General features: G+C 42.9%; 5 protein-coding genes across 7 annotated transcripts in view; 3 read left to right on the top strand and 2 right to left on the bottom strand.

Moving 5' to 3' along the window:
- LOC126568306 (mitogen-activated protein kinase p38b-like) overlaps window positions 1-24,856 on the bottom strand; it is a 643,298-nt gene that overhangs the window by 50,431 nt on the left and 568,011 nt on the right. The gene's annotated exons all lie outside the window — the stretch shown is intronic.
- LOC126568491 (ras-related protein Ral-a) overlaps window positions 1-24,856 on the top strand; it is a 337,581-nt gene that overhangs the window by 174,371 nt on the left and 138,354 nt on the right. The window lies entirely within an intron of this gene.
- Window positions 1,452-11,706, bottom strand: LOC126568315 (F-box only protein 32). The gene is made up of 5 exons (XM_050224774.1): window positions 11,603-11,706; window positions 2,584-2,637; window positions 2,069-2,495; window positions 1,724-1,995; window positions 1,452-1,662 (listed from the first exon to the last, which is right to left on the bottom strand). The coding sequence occupies exons 1-5, from the start codon at window positions 11,704-11,706 to the stop codon at window positions 1,452-1,454; spliced, it is 1,068 nt and encodes a 355-aa protein (XP_050080731.1).
- Window positions 15,881-16,174, top strand: LOC126568625 (cytochrome c oxidase assembly factor 3, mitochondrial). Its single transcript, XM_050225132.1, has one exon. The coding sequence runs from the start codon at window positions 15,890-15,892 to the stop codon at window positions 16,169-16,171; it is 282 nt and encodes a 93-aa protein (XP_050081089.1). The 5' UTR covers window positions 15,881-15,889; the 3' UTR covers window positions 16,172-16,174.
- On the top strand, window positions 16,287-17,436 carry LOC126568322 (dimethyladenosine transferase 1, mitochondrial). Its single transcript, XM_050224781.1, has one exon. It carries the CDS (start codon window positions 16,321-16,323, stop codon window positions 17,371-17,373), a length of 1,053 nt encoding a protein of 350 aa, XP_050080738.1. The 5' UTR covers window positions 16,287-16,320; the 3' UTR covers window positions 17,374-17,436.

The following is a 24,856-nucleotide window of genomic DNA, read 5'->3' as shown; positions in this document are numbered from 1 at the left end:
TTGAATATGTTGCGCAGGGCTAAAAACTAACCATCCGCCGCTTCTACTAACCCTTTTTTTTGATCGCATTCATTTATCACATAATTTCTACAATGACGCATTTTTTTCAATGATCAATGATCTCATTTTTCCCCTACATTCCATGCACTCGCGACCCACAACTAATAACTAGTTCTATTCCATACTATTCCTGTTTTTTGTTCTCTTTTGTGGGTAATATCATTGAGTAAATATAATTAACGGTATGAAAAAGTATGGATCGACCCACCCATTTGGAACACATATTGAACAACCGAACACTGGCCGCAGCAGTCTGCTGTTTCTGCTGCTGCTACGCCTTATCACAATCAGATTAGAGAAAAACATACATCATGCACTATAGCTTTTGCTTTTTTAAATCCTCGTCTACACACCGTAAGAAATTGCGACAAAATTTAATCACGTTTGCAAGAGTATAGTTAGGCCCCGTGCCACGGGAAATTTCAAACTGTTCAAATCAATGCAAAGCTTTCGATGAAAATCGATAAAAATTGCTAAATCTCTCGTGGCCCGCGGTCTTTATAGTTTTAAGTGTAACGCTGCTGTAAAAAACCCGGTAAAGGCTTATATAGTAGATAAGATATCGTGGTACGAAAAACGTATGTGTGTGTATGTGTGGAAAAACAGGCTCAATTTTCCTGTACGAACCGTAATGTATTGTCACTGATCGCGAATAGAATTGGAAAACCCAACTAAATTTCAAGCCCTCCATCCCGCTGAATGAATTGCAAATAGAAGAGACGGGAGAGCATTATGTAAATAGTAGTGTCACGCACAAAACGGACACATGCAATTACGTATTTGTTTCGTCGCATTTAACGGGCTGTTTAAATATGGGCTATTTTGGGCATTCTTTTAAATAGTTTTTCTGTTCAATAAAATGGCGCTCGTTTTTAGACTTCGTGTTTTGCTCTATAGGCAAAAATATTTCTCTGCTTAATGTTTCGTTTAAGAATATATATATGTATGTATTATGTAGATTATTTTCACATCTCTTGCTTATAACAGTGCCCTCGCTCAAGTTGTGGGGTCGGTCGTGTTCGGCTTTTTTTAACACAAGTGTCTCAGTTCTGTTCCTTTCCTTTCTTTTTCCTTGTTTAATGATTGTTTAAGTGTTTTCGTACGAATCATCATCATGCCCTACCATCATGATACCCTTTCTCTCGCACCATTTTGTTTTTCTAGCATATGTTCCAACTCTTGCCGTTTTTTCTTCTCCTATTCTTTGTCAGATAGAAAAATATAAATATTTATATGTATAATATAGTGAAGATTGTTGTGTGGCTCAAATTCTCTATCCTTTACAGAACCACTGCCAAATATCTTTAACACCGACGAGAGAAGGGGAGACGATCCTGCCCACCGGTGTACCACAGTACCAAAACTTCGAATTTTGCCCAAGAAGCACTCTCTTACAGCGAAAAGTACTGCAGAAACTTGGCCGGTGGTACGGGTTGCGTTTCGTTACTATTGCTATTGCCGGCTTCCTGTACGCGCTGCCGAAAGTCGGGACACTGGTCAACGATGCACGGATGTCCAGCCGATGGCCAGAACAGGCAACGGCACAGCCGACAGAATGCTAAAATTTCCGCATATTGCAACTCCTCCCGTACCCCGTACATCCTGCAAAAAGGGGAACAATTACATGAGCAAGCATCCCCGGGTAAGGGTCGATGGGACTTACTTTCTCAGGGCGTGATAGATCGCTTGCCAGTTGCGGTGTCGCTCCTTCGTGTCCTGCAGACACATCTTCTCTAGTATCACATCGATTTGCTGCTTGGTAAATTGGTACTGGGACAGTTCGCGCCAGACGCGCTGTTCGGAGATGAGGGCCGCCATCAGTGACCAGGCGGAAGCGGACGCTTCCAGATCCTTGTAGTCGGTGATTCGGAGTATGATTTCCCGCACACACTCCTCGGGCAGGTCGTGTAGCTTCGGACGTATGTTTGGACCGGGCTGGAAAGAAGCATTAGCATTAGCATTAGTTTCGCCCACGATCCCGAGCTATGTAAGCGCCATCATCATCTACCTCCTTAATTTCAATCTGACTAGCTATATCCTGTATGCGCTGGATCGTTTGCACATGCTCGGCCCACAAGCTTTGGCTGCCGAGCGGTTTGCCCCAGCACTTTTGATTCTCCTGATTTAGCAGTGCGCGCAATTGCTGCACCAACCCGCGCAGTACATTGATGTTTTGCTGCGATTCACCGACGTATGTGGCCACTTCCTCCAGCATCTGGAGCAGTAGGCGTTGGGCACCGCCCGGAAGGCTGGTGATTCCTTTGCCGGACACGAGCAAACGGAGCAGCGCACAGACGTAGTTGAAGCGGCGTCCGTCGCGGACTGAGCTGCGAAAATCTAACCGACGTACCGCTTCGCCGAGTCCATTGAAACCGGCGATCTCGCGGGTACACTTGAGTGTGATGTGACAGTGGGGCGGTACTACTTCGTTGTCACTAAAAGTAAAACGCACGCAAAAAGTAAGCTAGTGATGCACCAATACTTAAAGTGGTTATGGGTAGGAGTCCCCGCAAGATGACTTACCTATTCTCATTATCGTTCTCAGTGTCGCTAGTACTGCTACATTCTGATATGCACCTAAAGTGAAGGGAATAAAACAAAATTAGTTGATTATGGAATTCGTTAATTCCAAATGGTAACTAAGCATTAAGACGAAAATAAGATCCAGATATTTAGAGGACGATGTTTTACAGCTGTCAACCAAAATAAGTAATTTTCTCTAGCTGTTTCGCAAGAAAAGACATTTCTCCGGTGTTTTGTACCAGAAAAAGGGCAATAAAATGACTCATTTTTATTACACCTAGAGCGCACATCGATTAAAGCCACAATAAAGCAATTGAATCATGGTGGTGGTCAACGCATTGTTGCACAGAGTACGAAACACCACCAGAAAATAATCATTTCCACACAAACATGGAAGCAGCAGGTGAGAGTGGTTTGCGGTACCGTTGCATTGATATCGTCGATGCGTAACGGAGGCACATCCATTGATTTTAACACGCCTGTCTACCGGCCATCCACGCTTTGATGCAAACCACTGCGGGCGCTGCTATGGATGCGTGTGTCTACTAACAACATCTTGCTGCCCTGAGAGCTTACCACGGTTATCACGATTTGCTCGGGTTCGGGCAACAACCGTTTGCATCATCACCGTCATCGATGCGAATGGAAAGGAAAATCGACATGCAAAACGTTCGAAGGAAGGAGCATATTTTCCTCCAGGTCGTTCATACGATTGGATATTGCTGGAGCGAACGAAGAATTATCGGTATAAATTGCACCTCGCCAGTGATAGGCATTATTGCAATGGAAATTCAATCACGGCACACCCTCCGTCTCTCTCAGCACACGAAACACGCTAACGTCTATTATAACTTGGGGTCGAATTATTGAAAAAGTTTATTTGGTGCTAATTGAACAGTGTGATCTAATCTCAGTTAAACTTATTTTTCGCCACCTGCTATCGATGCAGATTTTTGGAGGAAATTAAACTTTCTTAGAACGAGTCGAGCAGTTACACGTTTCGTAACAAATTGGCCGAATGGAAAGTTGCCAAAGTCACAAGAGATCTCTCTCAAATTCGGATGATGGTCAATCACCACACTCTCGACTATCTGGACATTTTCATCCGGTGAAGACGTTGATGAACTATTGGCTAGATCGCGATGAACTTGCAGGAAACTGTTCTCTGCTCAAAAATCTGTTCAAAATCCAAAGTTTTAGACATATGCTATGCCCTATAGTTTTCTATATCGCGAAAAACACCAAAGATATTAGAGCATTACAGCTACATTTGCAAGTCAAATTCATATTTATGGACCGATGAGATCAAATTCTTGCACAAGAAGGGGCTAATGTGTCAAAACATGCAAAAAATATGCATGTGAGATTTTAAATAAACAATTCATGGCAACATTGTGATCTGCAACGAAGCAAAAATGTCTACAAAAACCTCTGTCTCATTCGGTAATGGAGACAGACAAAAATGGACCCTAATTACTTCGTGATGCCTACAAACTCTGGAGCAAAATGATGATGAAGATGGGATACATCCCCACAAGAAATGGTAAAGTCTCCATTTGCAAACGATGCTCCATTTACAAAACACACTACACACCCGTGCACAGTCCTTTGATAATGTTGATCTACGATCATGTAGATGGCAACAATCTTGTTTTCCCTTCCGAAACGGTGTTTCATGCAAAACCTCTCCATCAACCGGCACCATCATCATCATCACTGTCCGAAAGAGGAAGCAAAACACTGCCGAATCCATCCATCTCTCGTCTGTATGATGTCACGTCTTGCGGCGGAAAGTGAAATCTGCGGCGAGAGCAATTAAGTCCGCCCCGAAAGAAAGTAACAACAGACAAGAGGTAAAGTCTGCTCTACTCGGATGTGAGGGTAATTTGTTTTCCCGCTGGTTTTGCCGTTTTTTTTGTTTGTAAAGCCTTCTTATGGTACGGTGGAAGCGTTATGGCAGGCGTAACATTAAAGCGTCACTCAATTTGAAGGAGCTGTCGATCAATTCGAATAAAAGTAAAAGCGTATCAAAAACTAATCGTACACGATGGGAGGAAAAAGAAAAAGTTTATCAAGAGCAGTAGCATGGGAGTACGTTCGTAGCATTTGGATACTAAACTGTACAAAGATTTTAATTTTGCGACCAACGGAGTTCCTCACGTGTGAGGCATTTGTGGAGGTTATGGAACAGCACTAACTCCAAACTAAATGTCCGTAATAGGGTAGGCAGCTATAGCGCATTGTTTAACCTAGTTTTGTGTGACCTATTTCCTGCTCAGCTCAGCATGCTTCTTTCAAGGAGCAGTTGGACGTAGGCAGAACCAGACTAGACCCGTCAATACTAGACTGTTCAAAAAATATAGGACGCGGACGGCCAGGACGTCCACTCTACATCTTACGTGGATGGCTTAATGTTAACTGACATGTTTGTACAGTAAAAAATGTCTTTTCCAATCGCAACACTTTGCACAGCACGCCACCAGATGAAACATGCCTCAGCTGCCCAGGTCTTATCTAACTGATTCGCGATTATCACATTGAAGCGTCATGCACATCTCAAATGTGACACGATTTCTTCGACTATTGATTGAACTCGTAGAGAATTTTCTCCCCAAAATCACGTAGCTGAATGATCGGGAAGGTTATATAGTGCCTGACCATGGCAAGGTTCTTTCCATACATCACGAACCGCACACCGGTGACGGCAGTTAACGAAGAAAAGTTTGTTTACGATGAAAAGCATCATGACGCGGCGTACCACAGTCGGTATAGTGATCATTATGCTGCATCTACTGCAGCGTTGTAGTGCTACCAATGTGACAACGACGGTGGAATCATCTACTTCAGGCTCTGTAACATCGAATACAACACAACAGGCCATTTCGACGAGCAGTACAACACTTGGCGTTAGTGAATATAGTGAAAGTTTTGTTCAAAATCGAGACCCACAAGTGTCTACTGGTGTTGTGTCAACTACGATTAATACTGCTGCTGTGGAAGCTTCGGAACATGTCGCCAACACTTCACCAACGAAAGAAACCTCAACGAATGATCCTCTTTTAACGAATGAAAGTGAAACTACTCCAACAAGGAGTACAACAGTCGTTACTGACACGGATCCAGCAACTCGGTTTCCTGTTCAGAATAGCACAACCTCTTACAATAAATCATCGGACGAACTAGTCTCGTCGTCAAAGGTGAATATGGCAAATGGTAGTGAGACAATGGACCAAGGTGAAGTTGATACCGACACACATGGTTCAATTGCAGCAAAGGAGGTTTCCAATGCGAACGAAACGGAAACGCAATCGAAATCTACGAATGAGGAGGATCAAATCGAAAAGAAGGATGATACAGTGCGCCCCGAAGATCTAATCAAAGCTGGTGTAAAAATAGGGGAAGCAGATATGCGAGACGACGATGAGGAAGATATGGGAGAATTTTCCGAAACGCCGCATGACGATACGTCGAAGAGTGATTATGATGTGGAAAAGAACGACACCTCCAATCTAAACAGTACAACGCATCAAAATCCAAACGAAATGGAAGGATTTGACGTACAGCTACTAGCAGCTGACATGATAGAAGAAGCTGCACAAGAAGACAGCAGTCTAAGTTCAGCCAATGTTACTCCTATCACGCAATCCTCTACTGCGGATCTTTCAATGCCATCAAATAAAACGACCGAAACTACTACTAGGACAAACGATGATAGTAGCTTCCCTGATACAGGTTATGTAGCTAATACGCAACCTCCCTACGGAAGTAATTTAAATGAGACGGAACAGATGCAAACAAATGTAACGCAGAGTGTATCACAACAACCATCGAAGGACCTCGTTCAAGCAGCTCCTAATGAAGACAATGGAACTACGTTACTGCAAGACAACGCTAATCCATTTCAGGTCTTTAATTTGCCCAGTTTTGAGGCCCCCAATACTGATGCCCAGAGCAAGCAGTACGAAGAACAACCCACTGCTAATAATGACACAACTGAACTCAATCAAGGTAGTAGTACACCATCTACGACTGTAACTTCTGATGCCTCTAGTATTGATTATACACCAACAACATATAGTAGTGCTCCATACTTTCCGCAATCAATCGAAGGTTTCCAAGTGCAACTTTTAGCTGCTGATATAAGCTTAGATGATCTAAAAGATCAGAATGTGAATGGAAACAAAACTACGCCAATCGAATCAGATCCAAATCCAATCGAGGAATCTAACTTCTATAATGATTCCAATTCCGAACCTAAACTATCTGATTTAGATGGAATCTTGTCAGAGTGTAGTACTTCTCTTTGTGACAACACGTACAACCAAACAGCTTTAAATGATACTGAAGAGACACAAAATGGTCAGGACGTCGCAAGTGGTACGCAATTCAGCAATGGGTCTCAATCATATCAGGCTAGTGAGGATCATTCTCCGTCTTTAGACGCAACAATAGGAGATACACCGGTAGAACCACCAGTCAGCGATGCAGTAAAACCGAGCTATGAACCTAGCAAAGTGTCTGATGAAATCACGAAGTCCATTTCCAGCTCCGAACCTAAATTACCTGAAAATGGGGAAGCTCCTGATGGTATGCACACTCTGCAGAACTCTACACCGCAAGAAAGCAACGGCACGCTCTCCGACCAAGGACCAATGCCTCAGGATAAAGAAACATCACCGAATGGACAAAAGTTGAACAACATGTACGAAGTACCGCCAGGAAATGTGTTGACAATTCTTATCGAAAATGGTACAATAGCCTCTGTATCTACATATCCTCAACAAATTCAAGAATCTGGACCAATCGAGACGAAGGAGGGTGACATGCAGATGAAAGAAACACCCAAAGAGGATGATGTTCTTGGAGAAAACAGTGAAACAGCTTCTGCATCTAAAGATGTTCAACCAATTCATGAACCGGAGCCAGTTCAACCGAAAGTGGATGGTGACAAGCAGTTGAAAGAAATATCTAAACAGGATGATACTCCTTCTGAAGAAGATGAAATCATTGAACTACTAGCTGATGACTTTACCTACACAACTACGACCTTTAAACCTTACTTCATATCGGAAAATCATGAACCGAAACCCGCGCCGGCAGAATGCCCATTTTCTACCAAAACTTCAACAGACATTAAAGAGGAGCAGCATCGAAATGCCGATCAACGTCCAGAGGATCATATCGCTGAAGAGCCTTACTATTACGGGTTCGACCCGTTCTGTCTTACACGACATCACGTCCTTATACCGGCCCTACCCGTGATGCTTCCGCAGTGGTGCTTCGTTCCGGATACACCGGACTTTATGTGTCCCAGGTATGATTTGGGCTTCCACATCGCATTCGCACACGAAGCAAACCGTGACATGTACTATCGCTGCGTGTACGGTCAGGCGGTTCTGCTCAAATGTCCCAATCTGCACTATTGGGATGATGAGCGAAAGGTCTGCACGCTGATGACAGATTTTAGTCAGTATCCGCGGCAACATCACACCCATCGATCGCAAAACCTGTACGATCAAGCGACTCACCATCACTGCCAGCAGTGTCGGCGCAATTTTCTACGCCCACAGGATCTAGATCCTACCGCACAGTGTTCCGATCGTATGCTGCTCGCCTGTAACACCGACGGTACGTTGTCGGTGTACGAATGTCCGGGGTTTTATTACTACGACCGACACATTCAACTGCGCTGGTACGCGGATTTGGAGCGGTGCGATTATCCAGCGGATGGAGATGGTCCATGGTCTCGATAGTTGTCTTAAATATCTTAAAGAACGACTAATAAAAAAAAATCTCAATGATTTCTACGTTGCACGCTTACAAGCAGACATTAAACAGATTTAAAAAAGCACACAAAAGACAACACTTAATACGGTGTGTTACCATAAATCAAAGCATTCATCATAATCTCTATTGTGAGCCTTCCACAACTAGTGTACTTAACAAAATAAAAACAAACCAATGTTGAACGATAACGCGGATGTTTGTGATGGAAACAACGAGCTATTGTCGGTTGTAGGCGATTGTTTACATAACGGTGTCATCATAAATGCCGCGAGGGAAGAACTTTGCATCGATTTGCCACTCGCAAGTTCAACTGGAACCGCTGAGAGTGATGCACCCGTACGTGCCTGAGAGTAAAAAGACAACGATGTTCAGCGCTCAGTTTGTGTGGATCATTACATCCCTAAAATGGTAGAAACAACAAAAAGTCATAATAAACACGCCAACGAATATTAGTGATTGGTACGGGACATAGTTTCATCCGGGAAAAAAAACTAATTAAATGCATACATTAGGCGTTTATTTTCAGGATGGCTGTATGGCGTCATATTATGCTCTGTCAATGTTGCCTATTGCCTATTGCTACAACAAATCAAATTTAGAATTGTCTTTGCGCTGTTCCTGGCAGTTCTTTCAGATATCACATGTACTACGTCACAAGGAGGTCCCCGGTGGACTGTTCATGCCATGAGAATTGTACTATGCTATCCTATCCCGTGAAGTCCCTCCTGTGTTCAGACAGTCACCAAGAACCGCAAAGGTTTCATAATCACATATAAACAATAAAGTTAATCGAAAATTTCAAACTAGTTATAGCGTCGAATCAAAAATAAGGGGATCCTCAATCGTCGTTCCTAGAAAATGCCTACACAGTGTTGTTAGTTAGTCGTACGATCCAGACATTTAATTGAACCAAAACCATATTTGACTGTACGACTAAATAAAGCAGTGAAACAAGCCTAAGGGATGCTTAGCAGGTATGACTATGATAATCTAGGAAGCCTTGCACGACAGGAAAGTGACAGCAGTCCACAAAGTAATCTTCGTTTTTCTTCAATCGCATAGGACATTTGGCAGATATGGTTGGAGATGTTTCATTTAGAAAACTAGGACAAATACATGACAAATAATGGAGCTCGAACTCTCCAAGTCTATCCAACTCAAACCGTTTAACCTCAGTGTACTTTAAAGTATCTTAGGTTGTTGTCACAATAGCTTAAATCTTTTCTTGCATATCCACCTCACTTGTGCTGGTCTTACACAACGTGCAAAGCAAACACCAAACTTTCTACTACACCCAATAAAACATTGTCAAGGGTGGGTGTTTTGTACATAACGCGAAGCATTCGAGCCACTCGCGGCGTCGTCTCGCACCATTCTCCCGTGGATCATCGTAAACTGTTTGTTTACTTTTGCAGCTGATTTGCGTTTGCGTTCATCGTCTCTTACATTTTTCTCTCTTTCTCTCTCTCTCTTTCTCTCCGGCGTGACTCATCGTGGACGCATTTTTCGTCGTCTTTTTCTGGGAGATTCCTCGATACTCGCGAGACTCGCCAAACAACCCGTTTGAGAGAAACCGCGAGCAAAGAACGTTCATTAAACTCAGCTGACCGCCCGTCGTGGGGTAACAACGTTTCCAACATTATGTTGGTTTTTTCCGTTGTTTCATTGTTGTTGGTAGGTTTTGTTGATTCTTTACGCATGTGTATAGTAAATAGCTAAACAGCAGAGATACAGAAGAAGCGTGGTTGTCGCATCCTGCGTTTGTGCGGAACAGAACAAAGCAATGAAACAATGGCTACATTCCGAAACAATGTCCGGTATGATCTGCAACAAAAATATTAAAACGAACGACATAATATTATAGCGTTAGAAAATGAAATCAAATTTGAATAACAACTATTCTGGAACTTAGCCACAGAACGATGGGAAGATGTTCCTCCAACAGAGGTTTGCCCAAAAAAATATGATGGTGCGTTACTGAAAGGAATGTGGGAGGCTCTTCTACCACAATATTTTTTACGAGCCTTGGTGAATCTCTATTCTCAGTGTTTATCTTCTATTGTTGGTCATGAATGATTACGATTTTTTATTGCAATCCCTGTCTTAAACAGGCCCTTTTCATCCCTGAAACAAATGCTTTCCTCTCCACTTTCTCCTCAATTTCTGGATTATATTGTGCGTAGCGCAAATATTAAAAGCTAAAACTTTTGGCTGTTTCGGCCATAGTTCTAGTTTAGTTGCTATATAGAATAGTCGATGAATATTTGAAAGAACCAACTAGATCTGAAGTTATCTGTTCGGAAGCTGCAACACCTGAGGCTAGTTGTCCAGCCAATATTTACACGGGTTGAACCGGATATCGATGCTCATCCGAACCGCGTCTTCCCGTATGCAGGCTTGAACACGTCTAGACAAGCATATCTAGAGGGCCAGACATATGACAGGCGAAGACATCTCGAAGTTTTTGTTGACTGTATGATCAATTCCGCACACATCACATCAAGATATCCAAATATAAAATTTCATTAATAAATTGCCTTCTTATCAATTAAAAACATATTACAGCATTTTCCAACAACGTAGAAAAACACCTGATTATCTGAATATATTTGATAAAAGAAAAAGTTACAAACAAACACAAATTATCGCCATCATTATCAATGGAAGAAACAAACCATTTCGACGTGTGTTTTGTTTTTTGTAGATAAAAAAGTGACTTAGTCACGCAACAATCGTACCTCACCAGTTGGCGTCGTTGCCACCGATCGACGTCAACAGGTGAAAAACACCATAGACAGCAGTAGCCCCTCAATCGGCACTGTTTATTGCAATAAATCCATATGCGAACTGGGTGCAATATCTAACAGTTAAGCACGCTTTTAGTATTGGTATTGGCTCAGTGCTGTGCTGTATACTTGTCTGCCACCTACGACTCACTGGATGAATCATTAAATTTAATTGGATTACGACCCGTCGAGAAACTAATTATGACAGCAAACCGGCGTCGTTGGCTATGCTTCACCAGATTCTTAGTGGTCTCAGTTGTGAATGTGTGAGGCAAATAATTGTCGCTATTCCGATTTGGATTCGTTTATAACTTCCCATAAAAAAAATTGTCCCCCAAGAGAGAATGTTCTGAAAACTGAGGGTCATACTATTATGTAATCGACCACAGTAGAAGGTTCGGAAGATTTTCCAGACTTGCTGTATGAGACCGACATTTTCAACTTACCTTTTCCGCTTGACACACTCGAGCACCTTCAGCTTTTCCCATCCTTCGTCAGTCTTCACCCAGGAATCTCCCGGCGAGCGCCAATCTTTCGAGATAAAGGGCATCCTTGTCGCTTTGCTGGTGTGTACTTCCCCTGACGCCTTTCCTTGCACGACACTAAACTCACTTCACTCACCACTATTTATCTCCGATGTCACAATAATGTCAGAATGCCAAAGTTGGGTTGTTTTTTCCTTGCACAAATGCACAAAATTCGGATCGGCACAGAATGGCGACGTGTTGCTCTACTCCGTACTCGTTTAGAATGAATCGATTCACGAGAAATTTTAAAACCTTCACAGCCTACTACTAGCACGTTCCTAAATCAAGCTTGGCTTTGTTGGATTGATTTCTAGGCAGAAAACCGCTTGGTACGGCGTATGGCGGAAATATCTTCGCAGAAGACAAACTCGCGCGCCGCGATTCGTATTACGATGGTGGCATTAAACGTTTTTCCACCTGCATTGACACTGCACATACACAACTACACAGCGCCACACACTTTTAATGAAGCTGCAAATGTACTTTCTCTCTATGCAACGGCGATGCAGTTCACGGTTAGCTTCTTGTGTGCTGGAAATCTCTTGTAATTTGCAACGGTTTCACTCGGGATAATCACTTCCTTCTGACCGGTGGGCTAGGAAGCGTGGCGGGGCGATGGGGGAAAGGTGAGGAGAATGGCGCAACCCCGTCCGTCAACAAACTCACAAACTCAACACCAACCAAAGCCTGGAGGTCTGAGAAGGGTATTAGCTTTCGCTTTTCGCGTGCTATGCGCGTCGTATGTTTTTACTACCGGTGACCTCGATGTTTGAATGTCGGATGCGACCCTTGTTGCTGCTCCTGTTTGGTGTGTTCGTTGGTTGCTTTTTGCCTAACCGCGTCCCGCGAACTGACCCTTCTCTTTAGAACGTGAAGTTTTTAAGAATGTTCATTGCCTTTTTGCGTTGTTGTCCTGCAACAGTCTCAGCAAGGGTCAATCGAAATCTGCGGGAAATGAATGAATAAAAGGGAGTTAAATTACAACATAACTCAAGCAAGCGTTTGGGTCAGGTGATGGAAAACTCTCTGGATACGCTACTGCACGCTTTACTTTCCGAGACTCATGGAAGGCTAATTTCACGAAATTCTTCTACAAGTCAAGGTCAAGAATGTCATGCCGTAAGCTGATGACATAGACATTTTTTTATTTTTCGAATATTTATAGACTATATACTGTGTAGTAGACCTTAAACAAGGACTAATCAGTTTGAAGGAATTTCTCAATAACGGAACCGTTCTTCACACGGCAGAACTAAGCCTCAAATCCCATCCGGAACGCTTCCCTGTAGTGAGGACTGTCAGTCCAACTACGTAGTATCAACAAGTCTAGCAGTCAGTTGGTCATCCTAGTAAGTCGTAGTAATCACATACTCATAGGAGACGTGAACTTTGCCAATAACTTATTAATATCTCTTGATCACATTCTAGAGGACGATGTTCAGAACACTTTTTAGTCCTGAAGGTGTGGATTTATGATGGAGAAATTTGACGACCCATCCCGCGAAGTCTATTACTTTTTCTTCTACTCCTTCTATAATTCTATAATCTGAAGAGTTTTGGCATGCCATTCCTGGCTTCCTTGACTGCATTATACCCTTAACTGGATAGCACTCCGTTCTGCGATCTGGTGTTCGGGAGATGGGATTCGATACCCGGTGTTAAGACTGGTGTGTTGAGGCTGGTGTAGGGGCAAGTACGGAGGTACCGTGCGGCTTTCCTACCAGCAATTGCAATTGCACTCGGGAAAGTCACAAATGTCAGTCAATGACACATTCAACGCACTATTTTTGAACGTTCAACAGAGTTATACCCTCTGGTACACACCTTCACCATTCACATATAGAAGTTATATGTGGCTCTCCCTGTTTTCCTTCGCTGTTGAATGGGACCCAAAAGTCGTTTACCTTTTCGCCCCTATTTTCACCTATTTCTTTATGTAATCTATTTTGGAGTCACACACACGCACACACAACTCTGCTGAATCACGGGTTTCAATTTTCGTCTTTTTTATATCATTTTTAGCCCTATATCGCATCGCTGATCGCAGTAGCTTCTCGGGAAGAATCTTCGCACAAGCACACACCAAGTTCTATTCTTGGCGTATGTCGGGACTGTCGGGGATGCAGTTCTTCGTCGTCTGCACGAGTGATGCATTTCAAAGTGCAGCACAGAACGTCCGCCAGAGTAAGCAAGCTGAAACCTTTACCTAGTACTGCACGCACTATGCACGTGCAGCTGCAAACGCGTTGGAAAAATGCGCCCCAAGTGCGCACGCACACACTGTCGCGATACGCGTGTTGCCAATGTACCTGTCACACGCACGCAATACGGTGTTGTTTTGTGATCTCTTTGTTTATGATTTTTCCACAGCATACTGCGTTGGTTCCGGGACGTTTCCGTGCACACAATGCTTTCTTGTAAACAGGCATAAGTTTGACCTTTAGCCTCGAATACGTGAATGGGTGGCTGAGAGGCTTAATACTCGCACTAATTAAATAGCGTAGCAAATACACACGTGTGTTAGGAACATTAATGATTCCTTAAAACCACCAGGACACAGTAAATGCGTCGTAGCGAATTAAATTGTGCAAAACAAAAACACTTGTATATTGTACGTGGAAAAAGCAAACCAATTTGCGTCGTCAGTTTCGATCGGGGATAGATGATAGACTTTGCTTTCTTCTTGTTGTTGTTTTGCCACTGCTCTTCACTCTTTAATCTCCTGAAGTAGTTGGTTCTGTTCACTATTTGTAGACGACAATACAGAGAGAAGCACAACAAAGGGAGGGGGAGGGAGAGCAGAATGGCGATGCTTCAACACAGCAAACACTAGACAATATGTTAAAACTCCTTTTTCCCTAGTGACCTCTCCCACTCTAAAGGGAAACAACATCCATAGGGGCCTAAAGTAAGAACACTTTCAAGCAGGAACCCTTCAACCTACCGAAACGCTAACCTAGAGGAGATTTTTGCGGACATTCACTTCCACGGTACAACGCGATATGCAGTGGATCTCGCAGCTGTGTGCGTTGTGGAGCTGTTGCTATTTTTCTGAGCGATTTGTTGTTTTCTTTCGCTCTCTCGCGTGCGCTCTCTCTTCATTTTCTAGTCCCATTTTGATGCAATTCGTTTTCTTCCACCAACCAACAGAGCAAGCACAAATGGAACAAAATGTGTTTTTAAGAAGTACAAAGTTTTTAATTGCCTCAATTGTTAAATTTTTCAGTGTTCTTCAGTGGTACAAATAATTCACTATTTGTAATGCATTTAATTATGATTGAAGAAAATTGCACAATTTGAATTGTACACTACAAAAATAGTGCTTCGAGAGAGAGACTTCCACAGCGAGAGAACACTTCAGGTGAGCGAGCTCACAAACTCTACTACCACTAAACCTTCCAAAACCAGGAAATGGGCAATTGTTTTTTGTTTCTCCAATCTCTAGAACGATGCTTTTTTGCCAATATATCACTGTTAAACATTATTTACTGTTTCGTAGCTTCACTTTTACAAGAAACACAGCAACATCCCAATTAAAATTGGATTACGCTGCCTACCTTTAATCTCTTCCTGCTGCAACGAATGGAAAAACAAAACAAAATCAGCTGTAGCCACAATACACGAGAGAGAGAGAGAGAGAGAGAGAGAGAGAACAGACAGTGTGTAAATGCGTTGGTGTGCGTTCAATGTTTAATTCTCTTTGTTTTGTGTACAGGTAACGTCAAAAGTTGGAGCATATTGTAAACATTTGTTATTAAAATGGAATTCAGTGTTTTTTTTCCTGAATTGTGAGAGAAATGTAAATTAAAATGGAAATCATGTATAATAATATTTTTAACCAATAATACACCCTTGTAGAGCAAATGCGCCTGTTGCCCAAAAACACATTTTTAGCAGCAGAATGTGACGACCGTGCTACATCGCGTGGATGACATTTTTTGTATTGTCCTAAATTTTATTTTAGTAGCAATTCAAGTAAATTTAGCGACTTAAGACGTTAAATCTTCCTGTTCTTTATCTGTTTCAGAATCATTTAAAAATATAAAAATAAAACCTTGTTGACAAAGTTTGTTATATCATCACACCCGTTGACAGCTTCCGAGGTCGCGAGGTGCATCTTTTCTGCCCTGCACAATCAATGTGCAAGCAAAAATAGTGATTTTACGTTGTGAAATAACACCTTCCCATTGCACGTATCTGCAGAAAATGTCCTCCAGCGAAGCACCAAAAAGTGGATTCAAAATCGAAGGCGCCGGGCGCCAGCTGAAGAAGACGGAGGTGGACTTTATGCGGCTGATCGAACAGCAGAATCTGCAGCGTGTTCAGAAGTTACAGCGCCAGCGACGTAACAACAAGCTTACCGGCATCGTGCTTGGAGGAACGGTGCTCAGCATCTACCTTTACTCGATGTTTTCCGTGAAGCAGGAGAAATTTTTGGACGATTTTGAAGAACCTGTTAAGCTAGAGGTGGAAAACAAGGCACTGTAAAGCAACGTCCAGTAAGTTTGTTTACATGGTGGTTGTTTGTCCTCGGTTTGCTTCCTAACTTCCCATTTCCGTTTCAGCATTTCTTTTAATTTACCTTCCTTTTGCGTTATTAGTTTGTAAGAGCTCCAAACACACACTAGCACCCAGCCATGTCGACGAAAATATCGAAAGCCCTAACCTCAACCGGTATCCGGCTGCCTCCGCTACCGACCATCCGCGATCTGGTAAAGCTCTACCAGCTGCGTGCCATCAAGCAGCTGTCCCAGAACTTCCTCATGGACGAACGGTTGACGGACAAGATTGTCCGGGCAGCCGGTAACATCCGCGACCATTACGTACTCGAGGTTGGACCCGGACCGGGCGGTATTACCCGTTCGATCATACGTCAAAACCCACGCCATCTGGTTGTGGTGGAAAAGGACCGTCGGTTTATGCCCACGATGGAAATGCTGGCCGAGGTAGCACAACCCTTCATGCGAATGGATATCGTGCAAGGGGACATCCTGAACTACCGCATCGAGGAAGCCTTTCCCGACTGCCCGCAGCACGATTGGATGGATAAAGCCAGAGCGCCGGTACATCTGATCGGTAATCTGCCCTTCGCCATTTCCACCCGGCTACTAATTAACTGGCTGCGTGACATGAGCCTTCGGACGGGTGCTTGGTCGTACGGACGGGCTAGCTTAACGCTCACCTTTCAGAAAGAAGTGGCCGAACGGATCGTGGCACCGATTCTGTCCGACCAGCGGTGTCGTCTATCGGTAATGAATCAAATCTGGAGTTCGCCGGATCTGCGGTTCATGATATCCGGTCGTGCGTTTGTACCGAAACCGGAAGTGGACGTGGGGGTGGTCACGATTGTTCCCCTGCAAACACCGCTAACGAAGGTTCACTTCGATACGGTAGAAAAGGTGATACGGCACATCTTTTCCATGCGCCAAAAGTATTGCCGACGGGGTGTGTCCAACCTGTATCCACCGGCGGTACGCGAAGAGCTGACCGAACTGACGTTCAAGCGGGCAGAAGTTGATCCACTGGCCCGTTCATTTCAGCTATCGGTTGCCGAATGTTTGCGCATTGTGGAGACGTACGATGAATTGGTTCGGCAGCATCCGGAAATCGCCAGCTACGATTATCGTGCACCGAAGGCAAAGGGAGCTGCTCTGGAGAATGATGGACAGGATAGTGAAACAGAGCGATAATGGTGTTGTGTGTGCAATTGTTTGTGAATAGTAATAAAAATAAAACGCTTAGTTAACATGAAACTGTGTGGTTTTTTGACTAAGTAAAAGATGGTGGAAGAAGTTATTTTGAAAAAGGGGAATTACTAATATCGAATGTAATCTTGATGGAAAAGTAAGAGGGAATCGATAGTACGAACTGCTATTTCAACACCTTCTTGAATGGGGCAGATTCAGCAGGTTTAGAACCACAAGATAGTGGAGATAAGTGCTTAAAAAGAAATCTGTCATCAAACTTACTCTGCAATTCGTTCAATCGACATCTATTCTGGCATACAATCGGCTCATCACGTACTTCAACCACCATATCCTTCCTGCTTTAATTATCGCCAGGATATCTGCATCGCCAAACAGCCCAACTAGCATGTGGTTCATTCTCCTTCTCCTCTTCTCTTATATGGAGCTTTTTGTGTGTGTTCTTCTCGTAATCTTGTGCATCGCAGAAATATGTAGAGTCCGTAGTAGGAACGATTTTCTTGGATTTCCCGAATTTATTTATCCGAAGATTTTGTCCTACCTCGGTAGCAGAACTCTTCTACCACCTCAAAATCGTCGCCGTCAACTGATACTCTGCTTCAAAAATCAGGCTCTATTACGATCAGATCTATCGGCAAGCAGTTTATGCAGGTTATTTCCTATCTATGGAATAGTAGTCCGCCTTGAAGTTAATGTTAATGGTGGTACATAGGGATCTGGTGCTCTCGGCATTACTGGAGGATCTGCCGTAGAGAAATGGTATGGTTAGGGGTCGATTTGTCACCAACAAATCCTGTTTCTTCACCCTTGCTCCGGGTGGCCTCTCCGGGCCTTGCTTCAACAGTTTTGCTACAAGCCCATCGCTGTTAGCTGACCTCGTCCAGGGATGACGGGGGCATTTCGTCATCGTGATGCTGGCTATCATAGTTTCGGTGTCAATGTTTCGGTACCTGTTCCGTTCAAATATCTGGCGAAGTAGCACTTTCATCCCTCGATCATTTCACGCTCGTTCGACAGGATCTCCCTCCTCGTTACAGCGCATGGCGATCAAAGCCGCCTTGTGCCGCATTCAACATCCAGTAGAATTTGGCAGTTTCCCCCGACTGGGATGGCTGCTAAATCAGTTGCTCTTCGACTCTTCAAAGCTGTGCTTCTTGTCTCAATAATTGGGTCTGCTAGCTTCTCAGCCGTCTGTCGTTTTCCACGTTCTGCTGGGTCTCACTCTAGAGGAATCTATTATCCTGGAAACTGTCCTGATCAAACTGTACTGTAGAGATTATTTCTCAATTATTTCTCAACTTATTGTCTATCTTTAGGCGCAAACGTTACCATTTCCTAACAACAGAATTACAGCATACTTTCTATAATTTTAAAAATTGAAACAAATGGATGGCTTTTTCCCGAATTCCCTTCAGAAGACTTTTGTTTTGTTTTTACACGCACTCGTTGAATAATCACGACCACATACATAACGATTCCAAAAAAAAATTGAGTGACTGATCGGTGACATCCGCCTGTACGCCGCGCGATGAAAAATTCATTCAATAGCGCAGTTGTATTAATATGAATTGGCGGACCAAAAACGTGTGTGCTTCTTTTTCGCTCACACTTCTTTTATATTCGGTCACAAAAGTGCGCCATTTTTAGTGCAAAGGCTTAGATTGCACGTTAGCAAGGAAGGGCATTTGTATGGCCGCACCAACCGTACCACTTCCAGTCCAGTACCCTTCCCTTACAACCCAAACAAAGAACCAGCTCGGTGCTTGGTGGGTTGACATTTGTCAGCATTTGCGTATCCGCTGTATTAACATAAATCGATGCTCGTTTGTTTGCATGTTTTTGCGGTATGATTTAACGTGGTACGCGCTCTAACGCCACTGTGTTGGCCGATTTGAAATGCATACCACACGACGCCTTTTTTCTGCGAATAATCAGCAGCGGAGATGGGATGCAATAGGGTGATACAAATTATAAAACACTCCCAAGTTGGCTTACGGGAGGCAGCAAGTTGTTTGAATGCGACACTTGCTAACTTTTAGGACCCATTAATGGAAGATTTAATTAAATTCAAACTGCTCTTTCTGCTGTGTTGTGCATTGTTTAGCTGGTAACTTATTTCTTAAGCACTTGTGGGGCAAACTAAATCTTAGTCTGGGTTGGTTGGTGGCTGGTTGTGAAAGTTTTTATTACGAAAATTCATAGCAGTTTTTAAGCTAATTTGAAGCTTAATTAATTTTCATTTACTTTTATTTTTAATTATTTATAAAACATCATTTTCGTATATTTTTTACGTTACTAAGAATTCTTTCTAGTGTAATCAAACTTTTATTTTAAGCGTCTAAAGTTTTTGTGATTCCAATCATGAAATCAAATTTGTAAATAAACTCAAACTACAGATTTTACCTAACTAAACCCTAGAAGAGCTGTGATAAAGTGTGCGTTCAACTTCGAGCTAGAAGAAACTATTAACTTAAGTACGACATCGAGCCGAGGGTAATAAGGGCCGAGATTTAAATGTGACCATCCGAAGGGATAAGCTGGCTGTTGCAGCTTGCAAAGCAACTACCTTAAAAAACTATCACTTGTCCCAGTGGATAGAAACCAAACAAACAAACAAAAAAAAAACCCCCCGATGAAACTCTTGGAAAACAATTTACACTCTCAACGCCTGCACCGTCTGGTTCCACAAAAAGTTAACCCCCTTTCAGAAGCTGGCAGGGAGGGATGTTTTAACCTTTTATTCCAATGTGCTATCTGTTGTGCGCTTCCTAACGCACTACTATTGCAGCTTAGCTAAAAGCAGCTTTATTCATTTGCACACTCGAAAGCAGCGGCAGCTCAACTGGTGGGTACACTTCGGCAAGCTTTCCAGAGCGCGAGGATGCAAATTCATTGCAACAACAAATGGGTGGATAGATGTGTTCATAGGAAGGGGAAACTAAGATGAGCTGTAGCTGTGTAATGGCCTTTTTCTGTCATGTTAGGGGAAAGATTTATTCATCGTGTTCATGCTATTTTTTTTTAACACTCATATTCGTTCCACTTGTTCGGAGTTGCCTTGCACTTTTTATGCCTGCAAAACAATTCCTATTTCTATCTCGGCGAACCTGGTTGCCTATTTTGTGTCCTCCTATAAACCGACACTAATGAAGTTGGTGCGACTAATAACGTAAGTAAACAGGACGATAGTACTAAGCCTGTGTCGGAAGATGCGTCTCGAATGTAACATACAGCTCCGCCAGACGAAATCACCCATCGGAAACGAGTGTACCAATTGCTATCTGTTGACGCACCGGGAAAATATATCGTTCCGGTACTTTCGGACATCGGTCAGGAGAAGGTTTAGGGGTTTAGGGGTTTAGGACAGAAGAAATTTAATAATTTGTCTTCCTGTGTGTAGCAGTTGTCTTGCAGCGTTGCTTTGGTAAGGATTCCTTCTCGTTGTGATATTCAAGCCCACTTGGAGCACGTCCGTAGAGCAGTTGGTCGGAATATTTCAACAATGCGCGTGGAGTCGGTGATTCACTCACTGCTCCGGAAGTAAGGCTGCAATTCCCCAGTTCTCAGATGGTGCGGATCGTACGCACTACCCACTCAGCTTTTCTGGCTGTTTGTGTGCATTTGAATCCTAACAAAGTCATCGAGATCGTACGTCATCGTTTTCTAGGGGGAAAAAATGATGATGACTAGATAGGCATTTTCATACCATTTCTGTCCTCCAGAACATTCGTTTGTCTCTAACAGGTTGGCTGATAAGTCCCCGGTCTAACAAAGAAAAACACATTTTTTTTGTCAAAATTCGTTTTTATTATTCAACATAGTTCCCTTCAAGAGCGATACAACGATTATAACGACCTTCCAATTTTTTGATACCATTTTGGTAGTACTCCTTCGGTTTTGCCTCAAAATAGGCCTCAGTTTCGGCGAACACCTCTTCATTGCAGCCAAATTTGTTCCCTGCGAGCATCCTTTTGAGGTCTGAGAACAAGAAAAAGTCGCTGGAGGCCAGATCTGGAGAATACGGTGGGTGGGGAAGCAATTCGAAGCCCAATTCATGAATTTTTGCCATGAATTTTTTGTTCTTTTTTCGTTCGTCAAGCAACCAAAAGTTGCTTGACAAAAGACGCTCTGTCTCACAAACTAATTGACATACAGACGTCAAATTTTGACACGAATCATTTGAAGGTTGGTGCTATGTAAAAATAATATGCATTTAATACTAGCGGCGCCATCTATGTGTCAGACCGGGGACTTATCAGCCAACCTGTTAGTACCATTTAGCAGATACATTAAGCACTACTCTTATCACTTTATTTAATTTCTGGAATAATTAGTACTGTAAACTGTTAAACACGAACTTACCATGAGTTATCATTAAGCCTAAAGGTAGGCAATCTTCAATACATTCAGTGTTTTGCGTGTGGCGTGGAGCACCCATTAGAATTCTCACCTCAAAACCGAATCATTTATACCATCATTATCCACCAGGTTTGACAGCGTCGTTCCACAGCATCTTCAATTAACACATTTCCATAGAACTGACACTGTCAGCAAGCGCCATATTTAATCAATTTTGCATCAACCTACGAAGTGATTTCAATGTGTCCATCTTTCAATTACGTCATTATTGTAACCGAACGCACCAGTTTCGTCCACCCCGAAGCTCTCGATCGTCCCAAGCCTAATGCATCCTGTATCATCCGGTCAACACGCTGGGCGGGAGTCGCTAAATGAGCTTCACATTAATCCTTCCCCGTGCCCTGTTGACCGACGTACGGCCAAACCAAACCACACTGTCAATAATGCTATTGTTTGCTTGCTGGGAAGATTAACACCTTCCACCGAAGGCTTCCGAACGCGCACCGATATATCCGCTAGCGGCCTTCCTCTAATGATCGCGAGACGTGACGTGAAAGTTTCGCATATGGTGCAACCCCATTCGGAAGGACACAGGTGGGTTCGCCAAGGACGGAGCGCAGGAACCATCCAGCCGAAGGATTATCGTTTCGGTGTGGTGATTAATGTTGTCTTATTAATTTCGGCGTGTCCCGTTCGCGACCATCGATGGAAATATGGCTTAAATCTTCACAGAATGCTAGCGCAAAGTGTGGCTGGTGAAGTGATATGGTTAGACTGGGACGTTAGAGCAAACAGGTTTTGTGCAAAATTCCGACGGTTTTTTTCTTTGAGATGCAAACACCTGAAACTATGCAATTTTAAATTTTAAGATAATTTGATGACGATGGAGAAACTCTCTTAAAAATGTGGTGAAAGACTCATCCCTCAGAGAAGAGTTTCTTTTCTTCATTTTCAAATGATAAAATTTCCTTCCTTATTTAGTAGAAATTTTGAGTTTAAAAAAGATTAACAAGAATCTTGCATACATTTAGGCGTAAGTGTTTTTTTAAAATACATTTTTTAAATGGAAATATTCGTGCTCATTCTGCTTCAAAATGCAATATTTCCATCAGCCTTAGCTTGCTGTACACAGTAACTGATAAGCACACCCAGCTAGAATGAGACCAGCGCGTAGGAGAGAACTAGAACAACTGACGATTTATTAAGCGACGATGCATACATGCGTCACCAGTTACACCGGTATTCGTTGCCCCTGGGAAAACTCCCAAAATCGGTACCAACACTACTAAAGGCGAGAATATTTGTTTTGCAAACCGAACACACTGCCGAAATGGCTGCTGGCATCGAGCATTTTGTTGGTTTTCTTACACCACACAGCATTCCCAGCCCGTAGCCGGGAAACTTCTTCGCCACGTTCCACTGAATCGAGCTGCAGGACTTCCCGTGCTCGGTTCATACGTTTTGAATTTTAAATGCCCTCACGCGTTCACCCGCGCGCCCAGCACGTTTCTGTGGAATTGACAAGAGCAATCACTAAAAAATAACACTCACCGGGTGAATAGCGAATGATTGTTTCGTAATTTTTTTTTTGTTGAGTGTGTGTGTTTTCGGTAGATTATACAGTCGTTATTGGGAACTGCAATGGATGAGAAATCGTACCTGTGCCAGCTGTCAGGACAGATGCTCGATAAAAAGGAATCGGGTTTTTGTGTGATTGTTTATCGTGTGTGGATAAACGCGATCGGCAAAATCTATTATATAGCTTTCGTTTTATTTTTGGGTTTTCGTTGAGGTTTGAGGAGGTTTTTTACAGCGCTTTTGGCAGTATAATTGCTGTGTACAATTCTCCATGCGAAGCGAGGTACTATTGGGTTTCTACTTTATGTAAAAGATATTGACTGTTTTAAATGAAACACTTTCAAGCAGTGTTTCTTCTTACAATGCACAAGGCAAATCATCATAATAGAATGACTTTAAAAACCCCCATTCTTACATGTGTGTGGCCTTCGACAAACACCCTTGAGGTGTTCTAGAATATTTTATGCAAATGTAGCCTTATAATCGTCCAACCACTCACCTATTTGTGGCGATGCTGCTCTAAAATCTTTCAAAAAATAGGATAAAATTAATGTTATAAAACTGAAGCATCGGTGACTCCATTTTTTGATAAAACAAAGTTAAAATAAGACAATCTATTCGAACTTTTTCATAAAAAAATGTGCAATACTTTGAGAGATTATTGTCAATGTTCTAAACATTCCTTCGACAAAGGATTCATCGCTCAGCTCCCTACCAAGAATGAACACAAATTTATTTGCGTCCATATCAAGAACGACACTAAAACATTCGTTTGGGTACGTTTATCTTCTTTTGTTAGTAAACGATTATTACCATTCATTGTTTGAAATTTTTAAATATAATAATATTATCAAATTCATATTACTTACAATATAAAATATAATACGACGGTAAATGCACGAATCAGCATGAAGTCAGCATCATTCCAGCAACAGCTCGTTAGAAGCTTCAACCACGTGCTTCCACATTCGTTACAATTCAAAATACGAGCCGAACTGAATGTTCATCCACAATGAACACCCAGCATCCCAGCATCCCCTTACCGAATGAACTGTGCGTCAGAATTCGGCTAGCACTGGTCTGCTCGCCAGACTTTTCCCCCCGGTTAGCCCACATGGTTCCGTTGCTGCGCGTAACGCACCAGTAACGGTTGCCCGATGCCTTTGGGAGGAAAGAAACCAAGAAAGAAAGAAAAAGAAACGAAACAAAACCCCAAACCACCCCCAACAAATGCCACGCTTTGCTTCCGGACGGGTCGGTAGCGTCGTGCGAATAAAAGGAAGTGATCTTCACGAACCGGCAAGCACTCGTTTGCGACAGGTCTTAGGTTACGGACCGAACCGGTGGAGCTGTTTGAAGTGAAGCGATATATTGTTTTTTCGGGCTGCTAAAGTGACTGGGTGCGCTCCGGTACACTACGGTAAGTGAGTGTCAGATGTTGCGAAAGTGTGTATGTGTGTGTGTGTGTGTGTGAAAGCTAGTGCGTTTGATGCACGGGCAAGCAGGAACGGTTTCTTGGCACGAAAAAGTT

This window comes from Anopheles maculipalpis, chromosome 2RL, assembly GCF_943734695.1.
Source record: "Anopheles maculipalpis chromosome 2RL, idAnoMacuDA_375_x, whole genome shotgun sequence".
Lineage (NCBI taxonomy): Eukaryota > Metazoa > Arthropoda > Insecta > Diptera > Culicidae > Anopheles > Anopheles maculipalpis.
Note: the sequence above shows the minus strand (reverse complement) of the source record. Positions and strands in the feature narration are given on the sequence as shown.